Source organism: Sorex araneus, chromosome 1 (genome assembly GCF_027595985.1).
Source record: "Sorex araneus isolate mSorAra2 chromosome 1, mSorAra2.pri, whole genome shotgun sequence".
Classification (NCBI taxonomy): domain Eukaryota; kingdom Metazoa; phylum Chordata; class Mammalia; order Eulipotyphla; family Soricidae; genus Sorex; species Sorex araneus.
Window position 1 is genome coordinate 441687354 of NC_073302.1, and position 19001 is coordinate 441706354.

General features: G+C 39.5%; 2 protein-coding genes and 1 pseudogene across 2 annotated transcripts; 2 read left to right on the forward strand and 1 right to left on the reverse strand.

The window, feature by feature from the left end:
- Positions 1-5304: 5304 nt before the first annotated feature.
- Positions 5305-6273, forward strand: LOC129403070 (olfactory receptor 13). The gene has a single exon (XM_055129773.1). It carries the CDS (start codon positions 5305-5307, stop codon positions 6271-6273), a length of 969 nt encoding a protein of 322 aa, XP_054985748.1.
- Positions 6271-6495, reverse strand: LOC129401156 (U2 spliceosomal RNA; annotated as a pseudogene).
- An 11283-nt stretch (positions 6496-17778) lies between these two features.
- Positions 17779-18714, forward strand: LOC101552895 (olfactory receptor 2A1/2A42-like). Its single transcript, XM_004608313.2, has one exon. It carries the CDS (start codon positions 17779-17781, stop codon positions 18712-18714), a length of 936 nt encoding a protein of 311 aa, XP_004608370.2.
- Positions 18715-19001: the final 287 nt, after the last annotated feature.

Consider the following 19001-nt stretch of genomic DNA (forward strand, 5'->3'; position numbering starts at 1 on the left):
GGTTCAATCCCCAGCATCCCATATGATCCCTCAAGCTTGAAAATGGACATAGTCCTTATTCCTCAAAGACCCTTCTTTATTTCCTATTAAGGAAATATTTGTGCACCATAAGTCTGACAAAGAATTAATAGACAAAATATATAAAACACTCACAAAACTAATAAAATGAGAATAACTGAATAGGTGCCTTTCCAAAGAATCCATATATATGGCTAACAGGCACGTGAAAATTCCTCAATAACCCGAATTCCTAGGGAAATTTAAACCAAAACAAAAGTGAGAAATCACCTCATACCATTGAAAATGACCTATATTTCCAAAATACAGAAGGTAACCAGAGAGATAGTAGTGTGTCTACACACTTGTTTTATACATGATTCACCCCAGTTTGATCCCTGGCAGTACCTATGGTCCCCTGAGGACTGCTAAATGTAATCCCTAAGTATGGAGCCAAGAGCAAGCCTGAGAGATCACCACTGTGTGTGTGTGTGTGGGGGGGGGAAATCCTAAAAATACAGAAGCAACAGTAATGACAGAGATGTGGAGGAAAGGGAACTCACTCTCATTGTTGGCTAGAAGGTCTATCGACTATGGAAAATAGCATGGAAATTTCTCCAAAAATAAGCAGAAGAGTAAATGACCATATGATCCAGTCCTTCAATGCTTGGTCTTTATCCTAAGGGGAAAAAATCACTGTATCACTGTCATCCCGTTGTTCATCGATTTGCTGGAGCGGGCACCAGGAACATCTCCATTGTGAGACTTGTTACTGTTTTTGGCATATCTAATATGCCATGGGTAGCTGCCAGGCTCTGCTATGCGGGTGAGATACCCTCGGTAGCTTTTCGGTTTATCCAAGAGGGATGGAGGAATCGAACCCAGGTCGGCCCCGTGCAAGGCAAATGCCCTACCCGCTGTGCTATCGCTCCAGCTTAAGAACAAAAAATACCAACTCAAAACAGTATGTATATATTGTGTATATATATATACAATATGTATATGTGTACATACATATATCCAGGGGCTGGAGCGATAACACAGTGGGTAGGGCGTTTTCCTTACACGCAGACATCCCGGGTTTGATTCCTCCGCCCCTCTTGGAGAGCCCGGCAAGCTACCGAGAGTATCTAGCCAGCACGGCAAAGCCTGGCAAGCTACCCGTGGTGTATTTGATATGCCAAAAACAGTAACAAATCTCACAATGGAGACGTTATTGGTGCCCGCTCGAGCAAATCGATGAGCACTGGAATGACAGTGACAGTGACGTATATCCAATGCAGTAGAATTTATAAGTCAAGATCTAGACACACAAGTATTGAATAACAGACAAGTGGATAAAGATGTGATATATCTACACAAAGAAATATAACTAAGATGTAAGAAAAGATGAAATTTGCCCATTTCCACAATGGAGCTGTAGAGCATCCTGACAAGTGAAATAAGTCAAAGAAGAATGACAAATACTGGATAATCTCAATGATGTGCTGGATATAAAGAAACAGATCAAAGAACAGACAACGACCAATGAAAATAAAGCCTTAACCACATAGCCTAGGTTATCTAAGTAGTGAAGTGTAAGTGAAGGGTTCTATGGACAGTGGTGAAGGGATATTGGTACCTTGGCGATGGGCATGCTGTGGTAACATTGAACCCCTAAAACATGTTTTAAAAATTGCACGCTGGTTAGTCAATGTTGTCTTAAGAAGTCAGAGCTAGGTAGTAAGAAAAATGCCAAAGTATGGGGCTGAAGAGATAACACAGCAATCGGGCACTAACATAGGTTTGATTCCCAACACCCTGTAGGTTCCCCAAGCTTCCAGGAGTGACCCCTGAGCATAGAGTCAGGAGTAATCCCTGGACACCACCAGGTGTGGACCCAAAACCTAAATGGACAAAAGCAAAAGCAAACTTCGCTTGTACTTTGTGCCTCATCCGTTCTTCTATCAAAGAAGTCTCCATGCCCTAAGTCATGCAGGAGCCTCTAGTATGGACGCATCTCCAGATTTGTGCTCAAGGACATTGGGTGTCTGTGACTGAAAAAAAAAATAGCTCATGATTAAGACCCTGAAATTTAAATCTGTTTTCCTACCAACTTTAAATAATGGAAAATCAGACGGCATTAAATAAATACAAATACAAGAGAATGTGAGGATTCTGTTTCATATTCAAACAGGCACAAATCTTTGCCTCTCCCAAGTGCCTTTGGAATGGTTAGGAAGAACATTTTAAAATCATAAAACTGTGCATGTAGGTAGCGGCACCATTTGTGTGGTCCCAAACTATGATTTTACGTGTATATACGTCCTCTTAGTTACAAGGGGACTCCACGTTCTTAACCTCTAAGAGACCTTGCTCTTTGGCGTCCTGAGAAACAGAAATTGAGACTTCCTATTGTTCTCCTCCCAGAAGGATAAGGATGGCTGTGTTCTTGCTCTCTGCAGGGAGCGCGCTATTGCATTTGAGACCTTCTGTCTCATGCCCTGTGCAGACACCTTATGTTAATTGGCAAGGTACCCTGTGGAGTTGAGACAGTAATAAAACCTTCTCTTCAAAGGCAGCTTGGAAAGTCAGAATCTTTCCTTGACAGTTCTCTGATGAGTCGGGTGTTCAATCCCATGAGTAAATGCAGCCATGCCAAATATTCCTGCTTTTCCTGCGTGAAGATGTGTTGAGGTCTTCATACTACAATCATCTCTTGACATAGATTTTTTGAAACTGATTATGTGAGTTCTTTTCAAACATATGTAAGCATTTTAATTCCTGTTGGCTTTTAGGGCCAGCTTTAAATATGCAGAAGAAGATATCTTATTAATAAAAACTTTTTGTCCCTTAATATTTTTTATAACAAGCTACCTAAGTAAAATTTGCTATTAATTAAATGTACCAAATAGATTGCTAGAATAAATGTTTTGTGATTCCTTTTTTACTGGTAGCTGTTTTAAATGTATGGGATAAGTACGTGCAAATAAACATCTGAAAATTATTTTATTTTTAATTTTCTGGCATGATAGTCACTGAATATCAATAGCAAATGGGGTGATTTTTAATAGACATAACTTTATTGACTTATTGAGGATTATTGTTTTTCTTTGTAATCTTCAGGACATTTTTTTTCTTTATTTGGTTCTGGGGACACTCCTGGCAGTGCTCATGGTTTGGCACTCGGGTTCTATTCCTGGGGAACTTGGGGGATCATATATGGTGCCCAAAACTAAATCCTGGTCAGCACATGCAAGGCAAGAACCTACCCTCTGTGCTGTCTCTTTGCTTCCAGTATTGTCCTTTCTGTTTGAATTTCTATTTCCATATTTTATGTAAAATCATCTTGCCAGGCTGGAATGTCCCTTGTACCCAGACTCAGGAGTCCTCCCTCAGTACTGCCAGAAACACCAAAATAAGAAAATGCTAACGATAATATTTTATTTGTACTTAAATTTTAATTGTAGGATCAAAGACTAAAAAAGATGATTTTTATCTCTTGAGGAACTCAGAAACTATTTGTACAACATCCCTTATTGAACTCATATTAATTATTGTCAATTGCTGCAGAGACAAAATCTAGTACTGAGTATTTCTAGAGTGTTCATCAATATCGAGTCAAGAATCTACTGAGAATATTGGGTTTTTTATATTTAATTTTATTTTTACAAAGCAGTTCACAATATTTGATGGTTTTATATTTAGATAAATTAAATTAAGAATCTATTGAGTCATGAGTACTGTTATTCACAAAAAATAATAATAAAAATTCTGGGGGCATTTGGGCCATACCAGAATGTGCTCATGGCTTACTCCTAGCTCCAAGGCTAGTGCTATTCTCTGGCCCTCAATAAAAATAAATTTATACTGGAAAATATTAGTAGCCATTTTTCTTCTTTAGGTATGGGTTAAATTGTAATTAATGACAAATTAATCATTTTAAAGCTACTCAGGCATACAGTTATGTGAAGAGAGAAAGGGTGGGTGGAAAGCTTTGTAGTTGAACAGATAGTTTACTTGTATAGTTATTTTAGCTCAATTCCTTACCATAGACTGCTTTTTTATTGTTTAAAAAATATAAAATGATAGAAAATATCATTTCTATAAAAAAGTGTGTGTGTGTGTGTGTGTTTGTGTGTGTGTGTGTGTGTGTGTGTAGTGCAAAAGTGCCCAGTCGGAATCTGGGTCATGGATATATGTATATAAACTACATGGGACCACGGCCTAATGTGGTTACTGTGGTGACAGATGATTAAAGTTTTATATTCTGAATGTCCAGAAAACACCATAGTTACACTTTTGGATACTGTTACTCCTTTTTTTTGAAAAATATTTTTCCCTTTAAACCATAAATAAAAATAACCTTTTCATTACTGGAATAAAATTATTTTGGGGGTATTAAAAGGCAATTTTATAATTGAAAACTACATTTCAAATCCTACTTTTAGATATATATTAAAATATAGTACGTATAGAAGACATATGATGCATGTAATATAGGTTTACATGTTGACCATTTACATAAACAACATTGTTAAATGAACTGATTAGCTATAATTCTATAGCTAATGTTTATGTAACAATTTTTCAGATTTTAAAAGAATATTAAAAATAAGCCGTGAGGGCAAGATACTCTTGGTAGCTTGCTGGGCTCTCTGAGCTACCGAGAATATCTTGCCAGCATGGCAGAGCCTGGCAAGGTACCCGTGGCCTATTTGATATGCCAAAAACCGTAACAAGTCTCACATTCGAGCCGTTACTGGTGCCCCCTCGAGCAAATCAAGGAACAACGGATGACAGTGATACAGAATAGGTCTTCACATTTGAATAAAAAATACATTGTCAAGATCTGTTATCGATGTAACAAGAGTTACAGGCGTTGGACATGGGAAGGGTTCATAAGTAGTAACATACTGATTAATCATTTACCTAGTCTTGTATACCCTGTATTTAATGAACCATCCAATTCAAAATTAGATTTATTTCAATTTTAGGACTTCAGCATGCTTATCCGGGTCATTGTTTGGGGAAACAAAACAGAATAATATAAAGAAAGAAGAAGCAGAATTAATTTTAAAGACATTAAGAACATTTTGAAAAAAATGTGGTCAGCAAATGTGTGACAGTATTTTATTTAGGAATTTTAGTCTCTTAAAATTAGCAACACAAAGAATGTGTTTTTAAAATTTCTATTGACTTATTAAGTAAAGTCTTTAAACAAACTTATTTTAAATCATAAAATTCATTGAAAGTGTTTTGAACAATGTTTTTATACCAGGAAAAGTTATCCAAGAAATTGATTTTTTAAAATATCTCTCTTAGACCATGAACATAAACTCAGTTTTCTTCTCTCATAGGGACGCGGGAGGCAATATGACATTTATCACAGAGTTTACACTATTGGGATTTCCCCTTGACCCAAAGGTTCAAGCGTTTCTCTTTGGCCTCTTCTCCCTGTTCTATGCCTTCACCCTGCTGGGGAACGGGGTCATCCTGGGGCTCATCTCCCTGGACCCCAGACTGCACACCCCCATGTACTTCTTCCTGTCCCACCTGGCCGTCGTGGACATCGCCTACGCCTGCAACACGGTGCCCCAGATGCTGGTCAACCTCCTGGATCCAGCCAAGCCCATCTCCTACGCCGGCTGCCTCACACAGACTTTTCTCTTTCTAACATTTGCAGTCACAGAATGTCTTCTTTTGGTGGTGATGTCCTATGACCGGTATGTAGCCATCTGCCACCCCCTCCGCTACTCCGTCATCATGAGCTGGAGGGTGTGTAACGTCCTGGCAGTGGCCTCCTGGACCTTTGGAGTCCTTTTATCCTTGGTTCACCTAGTGTTACTGCTCCCCTTACCCTTCTGTAGACCTCAGAAAATCAATCACTTTTTCTGTGAAATTATGGCTGTCCTCAAACTTGCCTGTGCAGACACGCATGTCAATGAGATCATGGTGTTGGCTGGAGCAACTTCCGTGCTGGTGGGACCCTTTTCCTTCATTGTAATCTCATACACGTGCATCCTCTGTGCCATCCTTAGGATACAGTCAGGGGAGGGTCAGAGGAAAGCCTTCTCCACCTGCTCCTCGCACCTCTGTGTGGTCGGACTCTTTTATGGGACCGCCATCATCATGTATGTGGGGCCCAGATATGGGAACCCAAAAGAGCAAAAGAAATATCTACTCTTGTTTCACAGTCTTTTCAATCCCATGCTCAATCCTCTGATCTATAGTCTTAGGAACTCTGAAGTGAAGAACGCCTTGAAGCGTGTTCTGGGGAGAGAGAGTGCTTCATGAGAGCATGATCGTCTCATGGCTGATCGTGACCTGAGAAAACATTATCTCCATAGACTCCAAATTCAACGCAGCATGAGAATGATCTGAAATATTTATTTAAAAGAGAACTGTCACCTTTTCCACTTCTGGAGAAGCCTGTGTTCTCTCTCACAAATATTCCTCTTTCTCATCTCTCTATGTTTTTTTCTACACTTGATCTTAGCCAAAAGGCCGAGAAGCGATCTCTATGTTTTTTTCATATAAACTATTTTGCCTCACTGAAAAATAATAAAATACAATAGAGCTAACTTTGGCGACATATTAATATCACTGATTTCATAAACATGAATGTATGTTGTAAATATCTTCAGATATCAATAGCAAGGAAGATGGTAGATGGAACATGAATCTGGAAAATTATCCTAAATAGCACTCTCAGCAAATTCTGGTTCCTACCCCATATCTTCAAAAATGTTTTAGGCAAATACCGTATCCTCAAGAGGATAACTAAATGATGATCAATTAAGGTTGAGAATTATTATATTTTTTAGATATCTCATCTTAGGATTCACAATCCCTTTGTGTTGTGAAAATTATAAAATTTACTGTGGTAAAATATAATTGTATTCTAACTTCTGTTTCCAGATATATTTGATTGCATGCATGTTTATCATACAGGGAACTGTAAGAAATTCTTGATTTTGATACTCATCATAAATCAGTAATGTCCTCCTCAAAGAAAATACTTTATTTCTACAAGGGGAATTTCTGAATAGGATGTAAATCTAAACATAAGACACTAAATCATCTATGAAAATCTTTACATTCTTGGGTGCAGAAGGCCAATACTACTCTCACAGAATAATCTTATCTTTGATCAGCATTTTTACATATATTTCAAAGGATGACCTTGTTCAAGTTCACAATCTTCTAACCCTGACATGAAAAATCATTCTGTATATATTTTCCTGTTTATGATTGTATGACTCAAATCTATTTATTTTCTGCCTTGGTCTTTAATGATAAAGCCACATTTTTTTCAGGGAAATCAAAAAGTCTTTTCTAATTCCACAACCAGCTTACTGTATAATCCTTTAAAAGATTTTTCAATTGGTGAATTTTAAAAATAGACATATAGGAGAAGCTCTATAAAGTCATGTTCACAGGAATATGTACAAGATGAATGAAGTAGATTTTTAAAAAGGAAATAAATGCAAAATACAATGAAAAATACAAGATAAGAACTACTTAATCTTTGGGATATTTAGAAGAAAAAGAACTAAGAGAAAATGCATGATTTACTAATCTATATTCGTATTTTCAATTAATATATCTCAAGAGATATATTTAAAAACAGAAATTTGCTGATACTTTGTATAGAATACTGCATACATTACTGTGTGTTTTTTTAATATGTTAAGTGAAGTTCCTGTGCATTTGCAAAGATTTTTTCCTAATGATTTTTCTAAATGATGGATCAAGTTTTTCTGTGGCTAAAATAATCAATAAAATAATATCAGATCCTCTTGTCTACTCCTGGGAAATAAAAATTAGTTTAAAGTGATTTAAAACAGTGATCTCATCTCATTGAAAAGTAATAAGACTTGGAAATAAGTTAGAAATTTTAAGAATATAAAAATATATTTATTATAACAAACCCTGGAGTCATTTTTTTGGTGGGGGAGGTACCATCAGATCATCGTTAAACAGTGTCAGTTAGTTTTAGGAACTGGGGATTAAGAGGAACTACGTAATTGCACTAAAAGTATTTTCTGTTATTGAACAAGTGTAACTTCAATCAAAATATTAGTGGTCTTGTTTTGGGGATTAATGTTTAGTCATTAATAGACTAAGGCTTACTTGAGCCAGGAGGGAAAAAGAATACAAAGTTCTATGCAAGTCCCGATAATCAGTTTATTAAATTATCATTTGAGCGTCAGTGTTTCTCTCTTGCTGCCTTTACTTCTTATGGCCACTGTGGAGTCCTGGCAGTATCCTGTGGCCCAGTGCATCCTGGGAACGTAAGCAGAGATCTGGACGTCTTAGTTGCATGTCTCCCTAGAGAGGGCCATGAGGAGGTCCATGACTTCATGACATGTTAAACACAGATGCATTAATGAAAGATTTTGTAATCTGAGCATTGCAAGGAGCAGCCCTGAGCACCACAGTGTATAGCCCAACCCTCTCCCCCAAAGACAAGCAAAACAGAAGCTGACATTGCATTCTTTGTACCAGAAAATGTTACAAAAGAAAAAAAGAATCACAATGGCAAAAAAAAAAAAAACCCTCAACTTCTCTTCAAAACAGCTATCGAGATTTAAAACCCCAATTAATTGGATAGGCACACTTTTCTTTCAGTTAACCTGAAATTGATCATGATTGAGAAAAAAATTTTTTTTTGCTTTTTGGGTCACACCCAGCGATGCTCAGGGGTTACTCCTGACATTGCACTCAGGAAATACTCCTGGCAGTGCTTGGGGGACCATATGGGATGCCGGGGATTGAACCCGGGTCAGCTGAGTGCAAGGCAAATGCCCTACCCACTGTCCTATCGCTCCGGCCCTGAGAAAAAAAAAATTTAATAATGTAGGAGTACTTCTATTTGTTCAGCCATTGATTGCACAGTTGCACTGTCATTCTATTGCTCATCGATTTGCTCGAGCAGGCACCAGTAACATCTCCATTGTGAGACTTGTTGTTACTGCTTTTGGCATATCGAATACGCCACGGGTAGTTTGCCAGGCTCCGCCCCGCAGGTGGGATACTCTCGGAAGCTTGCTGGGCTCTCTGAGATGGACAGAGGAATTAAACTCGGGTCAGCCGCGTGCAAGGCAAACTCCCTACCCGCTGTGCTATCGCTCTGATGATTAAATTGGGTATGAACTCCACATTACTTTTTATTTTTATTTTATCACCGTGGGATAGAGGTACAAAGCTTTCATGTTTGAGATTCAGCCATATAATGATGGAACACCCATCCTACTCTAGTGCACATTTTCCACCACAATACTCCCCTCCCCCAAAATCCCAGTCCTCACCTTGCCTCTATGGCAGACAATTTCCCCAATACTCTCTCTCTAACTTGGGGGATTATGTTTTGCTCGAATTTTCCCACCACCATTCAAGCCTACCGCCGGGGACAGAAGCTAGCTAATTTATTTTCCATTGCTCATTTTGAATATCATGAGAGCGCATGCGACTGGAATTGTAAATGTAAACTTCTAGATTGTAAATGGCTGGGTTCCAGAGACATCTCTGTGTGGCACTAATCCATTTTGAGACTCCCTTGGGAGTCTCTGGGTCAGGGCCTGATGGTTAGCTAAGTGGCACCCAGAGGCAAATTATGGGCGTGACAGCCAGTCTCCTGGGTGGGGAGGTATAGCCCAGGTCCTCTGCTGCCATGCAGCCTGGAGATTTAGTCCTGGAACCTGCATCCCAGGGGCCTTGCTTGTGAAAGCTCTTGGTGCCAGGATTCCATTTGGAGCAGGCGGGGAGACTGCACCTGCTCCGTCTGGGGTGCCAGTGGCATTGGCTTGGTATGGGGCCCAGAGAGATCTCTGGCACTGTGTTGTCTTCACGGACTTGCTGCTGTGTCTCTGGATCGGGGCTTTTGGGGCACTAAGATGGCTACCAGAGGCAAATTGTGGACGTGACAGCCAGTCTGCTGGATGGGTGGGGCCCAAGGGAGGGACAGTCTGGGTCCCCTGCCACCATGAGACATGAGAGTCAGTCCTGGAACCCATACACCTGGGTCTTGCTTGTGGAAGCTCTTGGTCGCCAGGATTCCATCTGGAGCAAGCGGCGAGACTGCATCTGCTCCATCTAGGGTACCCTGGTGAGATTGGCTCGGTATGGGACCTGGAGAGATCTCTGGCACTGTGGTGCCTTCTGGACACACTTGCTGCTGTGTCTCTGGACCAGGACTGTTGGTGCGCTAAGATCCACATTACAAACTTTTCAGCAGTTACAGATTGGCGCTGGCGTTGGTTCATGGGGGTGACTGCCAGTGATTCATGTGTATTGGGAAGTGGGGGGAGGTAGCCCACCCCAACTCGGAGAAAGCCTGGAGATTTCCGTTGCATAACCCGCATACCAGAATTTTCAGCAGATTATATCTTGGTGAGGTCCATCCTGAAACAGTGGAGTCAGGCTGGGGATATGGCGGCGATTTTGGATTGTGGGAGCAAGTGTTGGCTAAGGGTTTCTTCTTGGGCAGACCACCAGACCAACCTGCCCACTTCCATTTTACCCCAGTCTGTTCAGCCACGCATCGGTCCAAGATTAACTGTGGTTTTTGATCTCTTTTGAAATTTATCTATGGGTCTCTGAAATATGGCCAATAAATGAGCTTGCATAGCTGAGCCAGAGGTGGTCTGTGCATGTGGCTCCCACATACCTAACTTTTGGCCATTTCATTTCTTGGTGAACTTGGTCTCAAGGATTTGGGGTCTGGTCAAAGTTCACAGAGGAAATTTTGGAGTATCAGGAAGCCTGAAGGCACCATCAGGATGCTGATGCACTCACCTGCAGGTACAGGTTAACCTGCTAGTAGCACCATACCCCCACGATTGAGAAAATTGACTGTAATCAATCACAAGATTATCATGTGTTACCCAGATGACAATTTCAAACCTTATAATGAAAAACATTATGTGTTTTTTCATGAAAAGAAGTTCCTACACTCATTATCCACGGTGTCCCAGTTGGCTTAAAAAATAAGTATAAGTAGTGAATTAAATTATATTCATTATGTATGAATATAAGAACCCAGAATTATAAAAACTAATATTAATGTCAAGCTTTCTAAATTTCAGTGGGTAAACTCTTTAAAAATATATATCAACTGAAGTTTCTATGACTTGCGTTGTGTTTATTAAGATTTTACAAATCCAACCTCTTTATTTTCCCATTTTTCAAGGTACAAGTGAAGCATCAAGCTTTTCACCATTCAACATAAAATTATGCCACACAATCAAAATAATTCTATGGTGTATCTATCATTTGCCTTTTAAGACTTTCTGAAGTATTTTCATCATTGATTCGTATTACTATTTCAACAAAAGATATTTTGAAAATTGATTTTTTTTTCTTCTTTGGGTCACAACCAGCATTGCACAGGGGCAATGAATGAATCAGGGGCCACTCCTGATTCATGCACTCAGGAATTACCCCTGGCGGTGCTCAGGGGACCGCATGGGATGCTGGGAATCGAACCCGGGTCGGCCGCGTGCAAGGCAAACACCCTACCCGCTGTGCTATCGCTCTAACCCCTGAAACTTGATGTTTGAGATATTTAGTTGGAAGGTGTTTAAATAAACAAGCATTGATTTTTATTTATTCTTTGTGGAAATTATATCAAATTATAGTGAACCTTGCTATAATCATAAGTCATAAACATAGGTTGAAATGAGATCAGTGATTATACAAAACATCTAATAGAGTGTCAAAAATGTGTTGGATATGTATGCACTTATGTCTTGTAAGTTTATGTTTTATTGAACCACTTTAGAAGTTGTCCCCAAGTTAAAAGCTGTATGATGTGCCATAGAGCTAGCTCAAAGGATTGCAACACACGCTTTGCATGTCAGCATCTCTGTTTCTCTAATGAGTTCCCAGAGGCATTTTGCCCTCTCGTTGGAACTATTAATGCATCTCATGCTTCCATAACCAGCATCTCCACGTGGACCCTCAGTTCTTACTTGGAATTATTTCCAAGGAAATTTCTTCCCACTTCTGTTGCAACACAGAGACCCAGAACCCCATGGGGAGAAGTTCGATGACATAGGCTAATGCCTGAGTTTATTCGTTCTTCCATGTAATTCTGTTCCCTGATAGGCTCAGCTGAACCGTCTGGAGATTTGGAACTGGGACAGTTCTGGAATTCCTGTAATTTAAATAGTGCTGAATACTCAGGAGTTCCATCGAATGATACTGTCTTGGAAGTATACTCTGTGGCTGTCTGTTTTCTGATTGCGTGTCCCTCTGTGGATGAGAGAAGTAGGGCATAGTAGGTTACTGTGTCCCTCCTTCCCAGTGACAGAGCACACACTCTACACTTCACACTCCTCTCCCTTCGTTAAGCCACAAGAGTTACCAGGTCCCCACGAGAATAAAGTCTCAGGAAGGTAAGTGAGGGCTCTGCATTTCCCACAGAAGCTTCCAGAAGTCTGGACACCAATAGCCTGCAAGTCCCATTCTAGATGATTGAGTTCACGTACAGGTGCTCACCGGATTGTCTTACTTTTTTCTTTTTACCGTTAGTTCTTTCTCTATTTGTAGCCTCTGGTCTTTGCTATATACCACCCTGTTATGGGTAATCTATCTTTAGGTATTTGGAGAAAAGAAATAGATTTAAAACATATATGACCATGTTATATTTTGTAAGAATGATGTAAAGGAAAAATTAAGAGTATACTTCATAGACAATAATATAAAGCTGTATAAACTTTAGTTAATTTTTTGTTCTTGATAAGGACAAATCCATGTGATAACAATTTTCTTGCAATTGATGACACTTTTTTAAAAAAGTATAAAATTTCTACATTATGCATTAAATGTAATGGATGATATAATTTTCCTAGAACAAGAACATTATGACAGGTTACATTAGAGAGGGATGTTATATTTTAAGAAAATTGACATGCTTGCTATCCTATAATTTAGGAACTTAATTCTTAATAAACTTAATCTGTAGCACTGTAGCACTGTCATCCCATTGTTCATCAAATTGCCCGAATGGGCAGCAGTAACGTTTCCATTGTGAGATTTTTTTGTTACTGTTTTTGGAATATCTAATACATCACAGGTAGCTTGCCAGGCTCTGCTGTGTGGGCGGGATACTCTCAGTAGCTTGTTTGGCCCTCCACAAGGGGCAGAGGAATTGAACCCTGGTCAGCCACATGCAAGGCAAATGCCCTACCCGCTGTGCTATCACTCCAGTCCAACATGATTTATACTAAACCTATAAGAACATATTTATTACTATTGAATATGATGTGAAATTAATTATTAACCCCCATCTCATATTTCCTTTGCACTAAATGTAGCATTAAGCACAATATGAGGTGTCTAGAAAGTAAGTACTCAATAAATGTCTAAGTGTCTGTTTGGAGAGTAAGTCATTATAGTGGGGATGGAAAAGTTATAAAATATGAGACCATATAGGTGATTATTTGATAATGTAGGAGGAGAGAATGACAGTTCATCATACGTTAAATTTTCTTTTCATAGAATTTTTATATGCAATGTTCTTTTGGTTTCTCCTCTCTTTTTCTGATGCGCATTTCAGTCAAATCTTCACAAAGCTCTGAACTCTCTAGCTACTTCACTCTATGCTTTAGCGCCCAGCCCATAGCAAGAACTCAGTAGTAAGATTATTGTTATAATTTGTTCAGATTCTTGAATGTATTGTGATTAGACTCTGACAAGTCTTCTTGGATGGTCCACAACAGTTGGAATAGCTGGAAGATGGATATATCCCATCAAACCGTATCTCCTCAGACAGCTTTCCAAAGTCTTGTTATATAAGCACACCATCCACATGATGGATAGACTTTCAGCTCTCTTGCTTGCAAGCAATATGCTCATTTCAGCTGAACTTTGACTTACCAATCACCAGAATTTTAAAATTCTGCTTTACTTATGACCACTATGGGTCTGACTTCTAAAATTACAGGTTCAATAAGTACAGCTGTTTTGTTTACATATGGAGAAATTATTTTCTTCTCAGACATTTACTTTAGAATTTTAATTACCTATTCACCAAGTAACAAATTATCAATTTTGAAATATTAAAATTGTACATGTATAAAATAATATCTATCAAATATCTCTCAATTTGGAATTGATATGCTTTTAATATTAAATGTTCTCACTTCACATAATTTCATAAGAAACAATCTGTTTACATTAATTTGTTTTTAACCAACATGTTCATATGTCTAATTAAGAGGAAAATAAAAGAGAAGTATATCCATTTTTTTCAAAACTAAAACAGCCATTCAGTTATTCCTTTGTTTATTTTCTTTATTTGTTTTTTAAAAACTTGGGGGGCATAAAGAGGTTGAACTGGAATTTACACTGTCACTGTCACTGTCATCCCGTTGCTCATTGATTTGCTCGAGCAGCCATCAGTAATGTCTCCATCATGAGACTTCTTGTTACTATTTTTGGCATATCGAATCTGCCAGGGGTAGCTTGCCAGGCTCTGCCAAGTGGGCGAGATACCCTCAGTAGCTTGCTGGGCTCTCCAAGATGGGTGGAGAGCCTGGGTTGGCTGCGTGCAAGGCGAACGCCTACCTGCTGGGCTATCGCTCCAGCCTGGAATTTACACGTGAAAAGTAAATCCTTCTTCAATTATTCTCTTTCATTTTTTTTCTGCTCTTTGGTTTTGGGGTCACACTCAGTGATCTCAGGGGTTACTCCTTGCTCTGCAGTCAGGAATTACTCTTTGTGGTGCTTGGACTATATGGGATGCCAAAGATTGAACCAGGGCCAGCCATGTGCAAGGCAAACACCCATCTGCTGTGCTATTGCTCCAGCCCCTTTTTCAGTTATTCTTGTCCAAACAAATTTTTTTTGTTTTGGGGGGGTCACACCCAGCTGTGCTCAGGACTTTTCTCCTGGCTCTATGCTCAGGAATTACTCCTGGAAGGGTACAAAAGACCAGATGTAGCTTTTTTTTTTTTAATTTATTCTTTTATTGAATCACCATGTGGAAAAAAAGTTACAAAGCTTTCAGGTTTAAGTCTCAGTTATACAATGCTTGAACACCCATCCCTTCACCAGTGCACATATTCCACCACCAAGAATCACAGTATACCTCCCCCCTCCCCCCCACCTCCCCAGCCCCCCATCCCGCATGTGTAACTGGTAATTTTCACTTTACTTCGATTACATTCAATATTTCAACAAAAAACTCACTATTATTGATTTGGAGTTTCTCCCCCCTAAAGTTGACCTGCTGAAAAGAAAGCATTTGATAATTTGTTTTCCATTGCTGAGAATGAAGAGATATGAGGTCGAGAGGCCACACTAGCAGCCGCACATGTAGTTTGTTATCAAACCTGGCTCAGCTGTGTGGAAGGCCTTACCCACTGTACTTTCTCTCTGTCCTTCTTATCAAAATTTTAAAATATTTAATACATATAACGAGAGAATTCTCCTGAAATGCTGTCTGTTACTATTGTGTGGAGAAAGAAACTGAATTTGGCAAAATTAAATGGGATTTATCTTTAAAATAACTAGATCTGATATAGGATACCAAATTTTATGTATTTGTTTATTTGCTTCATTTATTCATATATCATTCAACAAATCTTCATTAATGGCAAGGTATATAAAGATGAATGTCTATTCTACTGCTTTACAATGATTTAAAATTTAAACTAATAGGAGTGTTGTACTAAATGAATGTTAATGCATTCTTCACTTTGGCTATCAAAAAGCGTTAAGTTTTACTGTATTTCTTTTAGCAGTTATACATTAATCATGAGGGAAATTAAGAAAATAGGTATTAATAAGGGAGTGAATTTAAGCCTATTTCTTAAATCCGTTTTCCCATGCTTCATGTGTTTAAAAAAATCAATCAAAAAAGTTCATTTGGCAAAGAAATTTTATCTATACACCTAAAACTAAATAAGTCCTGGTCATCTATAAAATATCTTACTTTATATTTCTATCTTAGAAATATAATATTTTAATAATAAAACTAATATGACATAATATTTTATATTTCTAAAATATATTACTTTCTTGTCCAACTTATTTCAAAATATATTAGTAATGCTTATTAGAAAACAGACATCCACTGATACTAGGAATAGATCTATTTATGGGGTCTTGTGTTTATAGAATAACTGTCCAGTCTTTGGCTCTCACTTTTTAGATCCAACTTTAGAAATTTTTGTTTAGGATCTCTGTCATGCTTCCCAAAGCAAACTAAAAATATGTATAAATAAGAATATTCAAATGCTGATCTACGTAAAATTTAACTGTACCTGCAGAATGAGTTAAATTTTGCTGATAAACGAACATCTTTGTAGAAACAACTGCTCAAGAAGGCAACGTTGTGGCTAAGTGAAGACAAGAGAGGCTAATCAGAAACTCTATGATGAGAGTAATTGATACCTGGTCACCAAAGGAATCCTTTCTAGATTTTAGGCATAGAACCACCAGGTGACATACGTCTTGAGCCAACCGGTCATGTTTCTTCTCTTATAAAAATTATCAAAGATACACTGGCTAATGTTATCCTCTGATCTTATTTCTTTACTATAGTAGATCTCCTTTTTCCCAATACCTTCTGCAAATAGCCCAGATCACAAACTATGTTAGAATTCAACATCAAAGCATCACCTTTAATGGACTCCTGGAACCCCCCTCCCAAAATCTCCAGTCATTTATTGTCTTTGTTTTTATTATGTTTATTTTCCCACCATCTGTTTCTCAGAATGCTTTGCTGCCTCTTTTATTCAATTTCCTAAGGGAGCATCTCTTGAACATCCCCCATTGGTATTAATAACGGCTAAGCTGGAGAACTTCGAAAACAATTCTTTTCATCTTTGAAATCAAATATTCTCTATTTTCTGTTTAAGATTTAATTCCTATAAAGAAGTCAGTTATAAATTTTATTGAATCAAAATTGTTCATTTGCTTCAGGACTATTCTCATTTGTACAATCCTTCCATTTCTAATTATTATAGCAATAAAATAATTCTCTTACACATCTAGACATAGCACTGTAGCAGTGTCATCCCGTTGCTCATCGATTTGCTCCAGTGGACACCAGTAATGTCTCTATGTTGTGAGACTTGTTGCTGTTTTTGGCATATCGAATATACCAGGGGTAGCTTGCCAGACTCTGCCATGCAGGTGGGATAGTCCTGGTAGCTCATGCACTCCAAGAGGGACAGAGAAATCAAACCTGGCTCATCCGCATGTAAGGCAAATGCCCTACCAGCTGTGCTATTGCTAGACGTATGCAGCTATAAAATGATCCACATTTTAAAGATAATTTCCTTCATATTCTGTTTTAGAGTTTTTTGTTTGTTTGTTTGTTTGTTTTGGGAGCCAAACTCAGCAGTTCTCAGACCTTACTCCTGGCACTGTACTCAGGGATCACTCCTGCCACTGCACTCCTAATCCCAGGCAGTGCTCTGTGGACCAGATGGGATGTCAGAAATTAAGCCCAGGTTAGCCGTATGCCAGGCAAGAACCAGGCCCTCTTTAATATCTCTCTAGCTCCTGGTATTGCTGAATTTTATCCCTGTCAATAGTACTAGGTAGGTATTCATTGGTGACATATTACTGTCCTATAAAATTCTGAAGTCAGTTTATTTAATGCTTACGGGGCAACACTTAAATGTGTAAAATAAATTAGACTCTACATCATACACCCTTTCTTGTTTCCTCTTTCTGAATTCTGATTTTGATAAATTTTGAAGCATTCGAATTTTATAAGCATTTAAGAAAAAAAGGTTTGGAAGTATTGTCACATCGCATTCTTGTTGTCTCTGTAATAGCGAAATGAAGGCAAATCAGACAACGGTCACAGAGTTTATTCTACTGGGATTTGGTCTTGGTGTAAAGATTCAAATTTGCCTCTTTGGCCTCTTCTCTCTGTTCTATATCATCACCCTGTTGGGGAACGGGGTCATCCTGGGGCTCATCTCCCTGGACCCCAGACTGCACACCCCCATGTACTTCTTCCTGTCCCACCTGGCCATCGTGGACATCGCCTACGCCTGCAACACGGTGCCCCAGATGCTGGTCAACCTCTTGGATCCAGCCAAGCCCATCTCCTTTGCCGGCTGCCTCACGCAGACTTTTCTCTTTTTGGCCTTTGCTCTCACCGAATGCCTCCTCCTGGTGGTGATGTCCTATGACCGGTTCGTGGCCATCTGCCACCCCCTCCGCTACTCCGTCATCATGAGCTGGAGGGTGTGCATCGCCCTGGTGCTCACCTCCTGGGTCTGCGGCTCGCTCCTAGCGCTGGTCCACGTGGCTCTCATCCTGAGGCTGCCCTTCTGTGGGCCCCGGGAGATCAATCACTTCTTCTGCGAGATCCTGGCTGTCCTCAAGCTGGCCTGCGCCGACACCACGCTCAACAAAATCGTCATCTTCGCGGCTTGTGTCTTCATCCTGGTGGGGCCGCTCAGCCTGGTGCTGGTGTCCTACACGCGCATCCTCACGGCCATCCTGGGGATCCAGTCCGGGGAGGGCCGCAGAAAGGCCTTCTCCACCTGCTCCTCCCACCTCTGCGTGGTCGGGCTCTTCTTCGGCAGCGCCATCGTCATGTACATGGCCCCCAAGTCCCGCCACCCCGAGGAGCAGCAGAAGATCCTCTTCCTGTTCTACAGTTTTTTCAACCCGATGTTGAACCCTCTGATCTACAGCCTGAGGAATGCTGAGGTCAAGGGCGCCCTGAGGAGAGTGCTGGGCAAGGGAGGCCACTCCCAGTGAAATGTGAGGCACTCACCTGAGTGATCCTGCCAACTTCACCACTCTCTCAAGTACTTCAGTGCCACACCAGCGAGCTTCCCTCTCCCTTGGAAGGACCTGGATGGCATTCACTGACATTTAAACTTCATGTGATTTTTCTCACATGTAACTTGTTTTTTTCTTTTTTATGCATTGAATTCATTACATACAAAATTAAATTTTATCTTCATTCCTTTTTCTGGATCCCCAGAATTAAGAATCTATCATTTCCTCTATTCTGATTATATAAATTCACTCACTGCATATGC

Excerpts from the sequence above, each read along its gene's own strand:
- LOC101552895 (XM_004608313.2), top strand. The coding sequence starts at position 17,779 with ATGAAGGCAAATCAGACAACGGTCACAGAGTTTATTCTACTGGGATTT.
- LOC129403070 (XM_055129773.1), top strand. The coding sequence starts at position 5,305 with ATGAACATAAACTCAGTTTTCTTCTCTCATAGGGACGCGGGAGGCAAT.